Genomic DNA, 11,405 nt, shown 5'->3' on the forward strand with positions numbered 1-11,405 from the left:
GGGCCTGTCATTATCTTACTCTGTCATTAGAGGCTACATTGGCCTGTGTATGTCAGTCTATTTGGACAGCAACTCTTTTGCTAGCAGTGTTCCCTACATTTATTAAAATCCCCGAAGGTAGTGTTGTGTTCCATTTCTGGTATAAAAGCCCTGAACCTTTTGCGCAGAAACAGAAATAGTGTGATATAACCGTGACTTAATATTTCCAGAGAATGGTCAATTATAGCTATTTAAATAAACACTGGCTCCATTTTTTTAGGACCAAGAAAGTATGGAAACTAGAAACGTAATTCTCATTTCATTTGGGAAAAAAAATTATTCGTCTCTTGCAGAAGCTTTTTTTTCTTTTTACTGTGCATGTTTTTATTTTCCCAAAGTGCAGTTTATTTCTAATGAGAACACAGATGTCTTTTGAATCCCACCATTATTTTGAAATAGTATGTCACAAACAAGGGAGTAACATCTTATAAAAACAAGCTTTTTTAATCATTAAAGAAACTCTTGGTAACTTGATACTATTTTCCATGGGCCCAAATTTCATACTGGCAGAAACGAAGAAACCTCCAGCAGACCTACCTCTGAGCATGAGATTCAAGCTTTCTAAAATACTTTTTCTCTTAAAATTAGGGTCAGTGACCTTTTTCCCATGGTATACTCATGTGTGATCCAAAACTGAGTTTGTTGGGTTTTTTTCAATCTTACTAAATTCTTCCCCATCTCCATACTTTCTAATTGTAGAATTCTGACTATCAGGTTTACACAGTGTGATCTATCATTTTTAAAGTATATTTTTGGCCTAATTTTTTATTGTGGTGGACTGGTGTAGCTTTGCTCATTTTATTAGACTAAATATGTTTGCAACAGCAAAGAATTTAACATCTGGTTTCTTTGTATTTGTCAACTGGAGGTTTTTTTGTTTGGTTTATCTGTCAGGATAATAATGTCTCCTTAGATCTAAAAAAAAAAGTGTAGGTTCTTATTGCAGATACTTTTCATTATAAACTAACCCGAACATTTTTATATTAATGTGGTGTGCATATTTTGTCCACTCTGCTTTACAAATAATGTCTGACTAAACGTTAGTGGTCTTTTTGAAGATATATTTTTGTATGTTTTCTGTCTACCCTCATAAAATAAAATAAGTCTTGAAGTTTCTGTGAATGTGAAGATTCCTGCAAGGATGGGAATTGCTGATTATCTTCGTCAAGATTTTTTTTTATAATTTAAAACTGAACTGTGCTGTGTTTGATAATTGCTCAGTTCCAAAATATCTGAGGAAAAAGTATTACTTCACAGCGTTGCTAATTATGTTTTAGCTTATCTTTAATGAGCAAAACTGAGATGTTTCACAGGTGGACAGAATACAAATCAAAGTAAATAATTCACAACAAATTGTTTACAATTGTGTACAGGCTTTATAAAATTATTAAATATTGGTCTGGTTATTAAGTGTAAACACTTCACACTATGTACACGTTATTTGAAGAAAAAATCCATTTTTGCACAATTAAGATAGTAGAACTTCATAGATGAAATACAGATTTTATTGGCTTGAATCATGTAGCCTTTAAAATGTATTTTAGTCTAGAAACAAAACCATTATCCATCACTGAATCCTCAGCATAGTGCAATTTTCAGCCTGCCATTACCAGGTTAATGTTTCTTACAAGTTGGTTCTTTCATTGACTTTTAAGGAATTAGTGTGTTACAGTTGCTGTGGTTGTAGCTTATTAACATCAAAAATGTGTAATTGCAGTTGATGGGCTGCAGTAAATATTATTTTTATTATTTTTAAGCTCTCCTGTGTTTTAAATCTGTATTTGTTTTTCCAGGATGATGATGTTTGATGCTGGGGTTTTGTGTGTTGTACTTGCTCGAGCTAAAAATGAACTAGTTAAGCTTAAATATGAACTAGCTAGATTAAAACCTACCCAATGAGCATTACATTAAAAAAAAGATTTAGTGGCAGTCTGGACTGGCAGAGGAAGGTGTAGAGCAGGGGACCGCAGCCACTTTGTGCCGGAGCAGTGGCAACACAGTTGGGCCCTTGCTGACACTCACCTTTCTTTAAAACACTCCTCACACCTAACTGCCTGCATTTTCTTCACAACTGTGCCCAAACACAAACCTGGCCCTGCAATAAACTCTCTGTAGCCTTTCTGCTTCTTTTTTTTTTTTTTAAGTTTGGAATTGACCAAAAAAGAATGTGAGTCTGTCTTTCACAAATAGCTTGCCAGTGGCAAAAGTTCAGTACTTCAAGCTTCGTGAGTTATTAGTCCTAGAAGGATAGTTGCCCACTGTTCGGGGGGGGCGAGGGGGGGGGATGTTGTAGAACATCAAAACTGTGCATCATTATAATTTGTCTTTCTGTAGAGAAATTTGGCTTGGTCTTACGATTATGTGCCTGCCTGCCATACTGCAGAGCTGCAAACCCCATTTTAAGGGGGTGTTGCAGAGCTCCATAGTGCAGAGACAGGGTTTCCTGTGCCTGGCAGAGAATTTCTGTACAGCTAAGGTTTAAAAACTATGAAATGTCCAAAAAAAAAAAAAAAAAAAAAAAGACAATACGTAATTAATTCAACAGGGTGCTACATTTTCAGCACGTGAAAATTTGCAGTGCCAAAACAGTACATTTATTCTCTTTCAAAATTCATCTCTGGAATTCAGAAGTAAAATGCAATGTTAATGCCACATTGTAGTTTAAAAATGAGATTAAAGAAAACATGCAATGGCAGGCATTGGATTTGGCCCATGCTTTCCGGAGGGCTCCCTCTGGATGTTGGCAGCAACATGTGCCTCTCGCCCAGCTGTGCACAGCATCACCTCAAAACCCACCGGGGATGCTGGCCGTGGAAGGACGGGTCTCCCCACCAGCCGTCAGTGGGTCCCCCAGAACCCACAGCCAGCACAGGGGCTTCAGCCCATGGACGGCCCCCACCTGCCTACTCGCATACAGCCCAGTTAGCCTCGTGTCCTGTAGCTGAGCAATGTCATCATCTGGTGTGCTGCTGGGCAGCGATGCACAACTTTTGCTTTTCTCGAATTTTTAATTGGCAACCCTTGTGCACCTTGCAGTCTTTCACAATTTTTTTTTCCCCTCCCTGCAACGTTTCGTTTTTCCGGTCTCATTCTCGCAAATACAGCTTAACCGCGGTCTATCCTGTTGCAATGTATAGCTCATTCCTAGAAAGAATGGATTTAATTAAGCAAAATGAGAAAATGTCTTTACATTTCTGCATATGTTTAGGTGTATTACAATGGCTACCATGGTGACACTTCTGAAACGTTTTTGGTGGGCAATGTGGATAAATCTGGTCAAAAGTTAGTGGAGGTTGCCAGGAAATGTAGAGATGAAGCAATTGCAGCTTGCAGACCAGGGGCTCCCTTCTCTGTAATTGGAAACACAATCAGGTAAGCCTTTTATTGACAAGTAAAGGGAGGGCTGGCAAGTGGGACAAAGGTTATTGGTGGTTTAGTATAAAGCTGATGACATGTTTTATGATTCAAAACCATCATTTCGGTCTGATATCAGTATGTGAACTGCCAAGCTATAATGTTGTTCCTTGGATAAGAGAGATTTTTTTTTTTAAGTGAATTACACTAGGGTCGGCAAAGATAACTGTAGAAAGAGTCAAAGATATTCATAAGGTAGCTTTAAATTAATAGATGTAATTTGCGGTGGATTTTTGTTTATTTTTTATTTGTGTGTGAAACCACGCCACATCTGTCTAACAATGTAAGAAGGTTACAAACCATTGTTTTCGTTGTACAGCAATAACGAAAGTGACAAAGGAATTAGTCAACATAAATAAGTCTCTTTGTTTAAAAAGTACAAAAATATTTAACTCGAGAACTTCTGATCTTACAAAGCGGTGCATGCTAACATCACAGGGAAAAAAGAGCTCACATTCAAAGATTTTTTTCCCTATTTTGCATCTCTTCTAGCCTTCACATAAATGCAGTCACGACTCTTCTTCTGCTGGCAGTTTTGAATAAAAATACGGCTTAGTTTTTTGAAGGTACCTATGGATTATTTTAAAATGTTTGCCAAAAAAAAAAGGCATATATCATATACATTTCATTAAGCAATACTTCGCTGGACTATTAACAGTCTCAACATGCTATTGAATACGTTCTGATTACTTAAAAGCTGCAAGGCTTAGTCACCTTGAAAGGATGCTGCTTTTTTTTCTTTGTAAATCTTCAAATACTTTAAGGAAGAAAGAGAACGGCAAAATATCAGTTAGATGTATTTATAGCTTTAAAAATATTGTAACAGAGTCTGAATCAAACTTTAGTAAAACCTCTTTGGGTTATATCTGAGAAGCTTTTATTGAAGACTTTGTATAAAATTGTGTTTTTGACAGTTTTAAATTATAGGCTAACTAGCCTGGAGAAAAAGGATAGTGTCTTTCTGTTCTTTCATAGGAAATGTTGAATCAGACCCCTACTGGGAAAAGAAATTTAATGCATATCTCACTATCTTACTGTCCATGAATATAATAGAAGTGAATTCAAAATGTAGTTTTATTTTTGCAAATGGGATGAGTCGATAGATGCACCTCATATTTTTGAACACCTAGGGTTCAACAAATTTACTGGTGGTGCTCTTGCATTTTAACAAAATTTATTCTTGAGTAGAAGGGGGCACAGAACACTGGATTCTTATTCAAGCATTCTATCGAGCTCTGCATTCATGGCTGTGTCTAAAGGGCATGTCAGCCTTTGATTCTCTCTGAGAGGTAATTATCCTTTTCCTGTCACGGAACAACAAATGATAGCTAACTACAGAGGCACATTTGCAGTAGTCACATTCATCAACTGCAGAAAAAAAATTCAATTTAATTGTGCAACACAGCTGCACATAGGCTTTTTGAGCATTTCTGTTGTTCTCCCTGTCTTGCTATTCCTCCCTCCAGATCTATTTTTTAAACTTTTTTTCTGGTTATTTTTTTCCCCCTTTTTGTCTCTTCTTCCATTTTTACTCTCTGTACTTTCTTGTTAAAGTAATTTTCCTTTGTGGCTCTCATTCTTTTTTCCCCATTGAAGGCTATGAATGTAGAAAATTATCACAATTACTCATATAATTGAGCCTCTTTGTAGCAAGTGCAACTCCAGTAGCCTTTCTCCATCATGAAAATGGTTTCATTATAGGGTTTTTCATATTCTCTGACACCATCTACACAGAGGAACAGGCGTGCAGATGAGATGTACTAGGAACAGGGTAGATCAGTAAGGTCACAGTAGGAATAATTAGCTCTGCTATGGAAAGAGCATCTAGGCCTTTTACTGCTACATAAATGTACTGTCCGTGGCTTTTAGTCACAAAAAAACTTACTAACAAATGGAGCTCCCGCCTACTACTTTGAAAAAAAGATTTGTATCAACACTACAATTTTCCATCATTAAGACTAATAACACAGAGCCTAGTATACATCAAGGGGAATAAAAAGAAAAATCTCACATTCAAGTGGCGGCTGGGTGCTGACCTTTGTTCCCTTTTTTTGTGTTCAACTTAACTCTTTACAAAAAAGAGCCACACGCCACACCAACATGCAGGTGAACTCCAGCTAGTGCTAGCAAAGCATGGCATTCAGTTGGAAAATCTGATAAATCTCCATGCAGGATAATGCATTTCATTACAGATTCACTACATTAATTCTAGCTGTATTAAAAAAAAAAAAAAAAAGAGAGAAGAAGAAAAAGAACAGAATTGAATGTGACATTGGATTTTTGCTGTGTTGGTACGGAGGTCAGTTTACTTGCAAAGTGTAAATATATAGTCAACGCCCCCTTTGAAAAGCAGATTAATCAAAGCTAGTAGCTGTTCAAAACTGCATATGAAATAGCAGGTCATTAACTTTATTTCTCAAGATTTTATTGTGTCGACGCTTTAAATGTGCTCATTTGTTTAGAATTACTTTAACACTGCCTCTGCTGAAAGATTGCCTTGGTTTGGTAAGCGGTGTGTTTCTGGTTATTCGTCTTTCGATATTTGCATGCAGACAGACCTATATAATACATACTTGCATCAAAATCTTAAGTTTCAGGAGAGTTAGATATCATAAATACCTGAGAACAAGCACCCACAAGCTGAAAACATTTAAGCCCATTAGAACGGAAATGTGTTTGGGTTTCTTTCATCAGTATTCCTGTAAGGGTGCTCAAATGATACGCAGAACATATCTTAGGCACAAATAATCAGAATATTTCCTTTTTGCAATAGGTTTGGGAATAATTATATTGCAGAGGTAAGTTTGCATTCAGTATTCTAACACAGTCTTTGTTATGGAAGCTCGGTAGCTGACACTGGGTATTTCGTGGATATGAAATACTGGGTTCCTTCTCCCATCAGCTACAAGTTGCAAATAAGAGATTGCATGGATTCGTGAGTTACTTCACTTGGAAGAATTTGAATCTTTGCTAACCTGTTCTTATTGAAGGTGGTGGCAAAACTGTCAGTCAACTCCAGTGGGAACAGAATTGGGCCCTATGTTCCATTTTCTTCTACCATTTCTGACACTTCTTTTTCAGACAGAAACAAATCTAGTTTGAAATCTGCTCTTTAGACAGTGAGTTTAGGGATGTGGAAGTGTTGTGAGTGTAGAGAGTTAAAAAATGTAAACGTGATACTGTTAAATAAACCAATTTCCAACTCCTAGGAAAAAATAGTAGCGATGAAAGTATTAATAAATGGTTTAAAATGTTTAACTCATAAGTATATGTTTTGATATTAATTTAGAACAATATAAAGCAGATTTAAAAAAAAAAATCTGTTTCTATCAGATTATGCACATTTAAACAATAAGTGGCTCAGGCAAAATAAGTCATTTTAATGTCATCTGTGATAGATTTTCCTTGACAGCTACTGTAAATTACAATTACACTGCTTCTCTCTGCACTTGAAAGTAAGCATTGCAATAAATTATCTTTTATCTCAATCCATCATGTCTGCTTTCAGAAACAGAGAACCTCAAATAAAAGTTCAGCACTATTGTAAGAAAAATACAGTAATTTGTGTTCCAGTTTGAAACTAAAATGTACCTTTCTTTCAAAAAACAATTGTTGGCTTTCAAAAAATACTACTAATTATACCTCAACATTTACTGTCATTATAGGGAATCCCTGAACTTGTGCATTCCCTCAGTCTAGGATTACTATTTAAGAGAAAAATACTTTCATATTTCCTAGTAGAATTTTGAGATTTCTCAAATTATATAATATGGTACTATTCAGAATAGCATTTTTATCATGAGCAAATCTAGTTTAGTCTGGTGCTGTTTTCAAGAATTACAAAAAAAAGGCAAATGCGCCATTCAGTCATCATTTTGCTAACAATGTATCTAAGAAAAACATGATTACTTCTCATTAAAAAGAAAAAAATGCATTCATATGGATCCTTAAGTAAGAAAACAATTATCATGGGTCTGTTACTGCTTTCAGTGTTTCTCAAGCGTATTTGCTGCCCAGAAGCATAAGACAGGTTTGTTTAGCAACTTCAGCCATTTATGTCATGCTGCTCTGCAAGACCACTGTTGGTAAAGCTTCATCCTTGGGAAGAGAAGCCAGCATTGCGGGAGAAGCGTCCCTGGCTGGGAATCGGTTCACCAGGATGTTCAGCCTGGGTGACAAAGCAGCCTGTGCCATCTTGTCTTCCCTGGTGCCACCAAGAGCCCAGAGACGCAGTTGCTATCAATGCTGAACCTTGAGGAAAAAGTGGCAAAATTTGGTAAAAAGAAAATAAAATGCAGGTTTTGGGGTGGTTTTCATTCCCCCCCAAAAAATGGGTGTTCCAGTCGTAAGACTGAATGGATGGTTTTTCCTCTGGAGCTGGGATGCCTGTTATCCCACAGACGCTCCTAGAGGCTAGCAGCTGCGCAGGGCCAGCCCCCAAGGGAAGCTCCTACGACCTGCTTTTCAGCTTCTTAGCAAGAGAGGCTTATCCCGTTCACCCAAGAATTCCTTACAGGGGAGGCTGCAGAGTATCGGGGAGAGCTTTGTAAAGAGTCGGTCCTGCCTGTTGCTGCTTTGTGGCATTTTTCCTGCTGGGCTGCTGGCAGGACAGCAGTGCGTGTCCCCACACTTATCCCTCCTTTCGGAGAATTAGCTGTTGTCTGGCAACATGGGCAGAGGATGCTCGGGAGAGAACTGACACCCAACTCCCCGTCTTTGTCCACTCTCAGAAGCACGATACCACCATATGAGAGGCTCTGCCTATGGATTTAGGTGGACAGCCTGGCCCTCCGTGATGTTCCTTTTACTAGCTGGGTCACTGCCGGTCCATCCTGATGCCAGACTCTTTGCCATCAGCAAAAGAGGAGCAGCACTGCAGGTACTCTTGACTCTGCAGCCACTGGGCTGGAACACATGGCAGCGAAACATAAAATCAAGTACTGGGCTCATTAAATTATTATGCTTTTATTCCTATCCAATTCACCTCTGCCCAAGCATGCAACAATCAGGGAATAAAACGTGTGATGATAAATGTTGTCAATGGATATTTTTAACAATTATTATTCTGAAGAATCTTTTTTTTCTTTCTTGATGCTGTCAGTGTGGTGTGGTTCTGCTGGCCCAGCCTTTGCTCTGGAAGTGGTTCAGCTGGGGGAAGCCCCACGGCTGAAGGGAACTGGCAGCCTGGCACATCCACCCAGCGCTGCAGCTCTCCTTTCCCACGGCAGATGCCAGGCAGCCCAGCTCAGCCGCGCCGACTCCTGCCTCCCACCTTCACTGCTTTCCCACTCGCAGTCAGGACTCCTCCGGCTGCCTGATCTTAACACTGCCTGTCTGCAAGGAGCAGCGCGTGGAGCTGGGGCTGCAATCTTGTAAGGTTGCCTTCCAGGGAAGGCTGGAAAGAAAGGCCACTGCTGACAGATCCTGAGCTGGGCAATGGGACAGCGAGACCGCAATGTTGAGCTGTTGTCAGCAGCAAATATCAAACTTGGGCAAAAATGCTCTTCTTTGTGGCATCCTGATTTTTTAATCAGATTCCATGGTCTGGGAATCCTGCAGGCCAGAGAGGCTGACCAAGATCAACATTCAATGCATTCTTCTCAGAGCTGTTTTCGAAGTCCTCCCTGGCAGCATTTACAGCCAACGTGTCCATCTACGTTTACAAGATTACCTTTGCAAGTTGTAGCTGGGGTTGGTGGCTTTGCTTTTTATGAAAGCTGGATGCTCTACGGTAACTCCACAAGGATATAAGAGCTCACTAGGATTTTTTAAATACTCCAAAGTAAAGCTAGTAGTTGTGGAGTGAAATTCCCCATAAGGTGCTTCTGAAGCATATGCAAATACTAAAACCAAATTGAACGTGGCTGAGTTTCGTACCTGCAGCTTATCTTCTCCACAGGTTTTCTGTATGTCACTTCAGGTTCATTGACCACATTACATTTTATGTAAAGAATACCCAAGCTCTGTATGTAGATATTATTCGCTGGGAAGGAGGGGAGGCACAGACGTCTGTCAGTGCAGATGTCAAAGCCCTGTGACCTCCAAGATCCCCTATTTTGATCACAGACAAGTAACCACTGAGATACTGATGCCAACAGAGTTGTTTTCAAGCTGTTTGGCAAGAAAGTGGCAGGATTCACCACTGAAATGCACGAGAACCGCTTCTTTCACCGCATGAGGACGACATACTGTCTTAACACTGCCTTCTGTGGGCCCCGGCGCTCGCTGTGTGCGCCGGCGCTCGTGTGCCCGGTGCCCAGCACGCAGCTGCTGCCACCACCCTCGGCGCCAGCTGAGTGCTGGGGCGAGCGCTTCCCCTGCCCGCAGGAGAGTATGTAGCGTGGTGCTTGGAAGAATAGCTTTCTGTCTGGCTGCAGAAGATGGATTTTTTGGGAGGAAAAATCCTGTAAGAATACAAAACATCTCAAAAAATGACCATGCTCGTTCAGTGGGCAGGGACACCGTGTAAGGACATCGGCAAAGCTGAATAGTCAGTGGGATTGTTCATGCTTTTGCAAAAAGACTTGCAGAAGAAGGTGAATGAAAAGCTTATCACATGTTCATGGACAGCTTTTCCCATCTCTCTTCAGAGAATCGCTTCACCTGTATGGGAGTCATTATCTGCATTGCTCTGGGCTTGGTCACTGGAGGTCTTCCGTTCCGTTTTGTGTATGTTTCTGAGTGATCTGGCTTTCTAACTCCTCCATGTTCCCTGTCCTTATTCCTTGGCCTTCAGCATCATCATAGCTAGCGGGCCAAGTCTCTGACCCAGACGTGGGTGATGTGATAGAAAGTCAGGAGAGACAGTCTTTTCCATCTCTAGTAGGACTTTTTGCAGCATAAACCTTGATGATTTTTTTCCACGTAAATGATGTATAAACTAAAAACCTGGACTTTGAATACAACCAAGTGAAGCCCAACTTGTAACCTTATCAGTAACCTTCTTTGCCAGTGCTTAGGAGTTTGGGGGCAGCTAAACTTTAAATTTCCATTCTTCTCCAGAGTTAATGAAACAAATGTGATGAGTCTTTGTATCAGGGCAATGGGTGGTTAAAAGCTAATATACAAATCCTGTTAAAATGTGTTTTTAAGCTCTGAACACTGCAGCATTATTAACCATTGACACAACTCCTCTCTTGTTGCCATTTTGACGTAGTGGAGCACCATGTCCCTCGATTGCAGTGGCATTAAATTCTGGGACGGTGACCCACAGGCACTGGAGCCAGCATTGCAGGGTCTGTGAAGCCTGGTGTGCAAAGGGATTACTGCGTACAGCAAGCTGAGGCCACTTTGCACCTGAACAAGAGCCTCCCCAGGGGGTTTAATGTGCTTTAGTTTCTGTGAGAGCTTACACCTTTATTTGAGTCTCTTAACTTTTCTGCTTTTCCACCTGTAGTCAAACCTCTGAGGAAGCATTTGTTAGGGTGTAAATACAGGCAAACCTGAAGCTTTTAAGTGCCTACCTTAATTTAAAACAATCAAATCAAGCTTTTAATGTTGTAGGTGAAATCTTTTCAGGCTAAGTGCCTTCCTGTCTTGCTCCTGTCTGCTTTTAGAAATAGTGTGGGGATGATATGCTGGGACAGGGGTAGCTTCCTTGTCACTTCTAATCCACCCCCAGGTCCCCCCAAGTCTCCACACATTTCTGTTTGGGATGTGGGCAGCCCTTTTGGCTGAGCTGCCTCAAGTTGCCCCCTCCACCACTGCCTCCAGCACTGCTTGAGCATGGGCAGAGCGTGACAGTGAAGCCTGCAGACATGGGGTGGCCCAGCACCCCACATATCTCCAGGCCCTCAGGTTTTTAGGAGTCAGGGTAGGACTTCGTTTTCCCAGCATGAGTAAGGATCAGTGCTGGGACATGTTCCTGCAGGCATCTCTGGGAGACACAGACACACACACGCACCCCCACACACACACTCCTACCCACCCCCCCACACCCCCACCCCATCTCC

General features: G+C 40.5%; 1 protein-coding gene across 1 annotated transcript in view; it reads left to right on the forward strand.

Moving 5' to 3' along the window:
• Positions 1-3,411, forward strand: part of METAP1D (methionyl aminopeptidase type 1D (mitochondrial)) — a gene marked incomplete at its 3' end in the record, with an annotated part of 16,341 nt that extends 12,930 nt beyond the window's left edge. The window contains exon 6 of the mRNA XM_010285435.1: positions 3,248-3,411. Within this exon, the coding sequence (XP_010283737.1) occupies positions 3,248-3,411 (164 nt within the window). The remainder of the gene's footprint in view (positions 1-3,247) is intronic.
• Positions 3,412-11,405: the final 7,994 nt, after the last annotated feature.

Source organism: Phaethon lepturus, unplaced genomic scaffold (assembly GCF_000687285.1).
Source record: "Phaethon lepturus isolate BGI_N335 unplaced genomic scaffold, ASM68728v1 scaffold15644, whole genome shotgun sequence".
In the NCBI taxonomy this organism is placed as follows: domain Eukaryota; kingdom Metazoa; phylum Chordata; class Aves; order Phaethontiformes; family Phaethontidae; genus Phaethon; species Phaethon lepturus.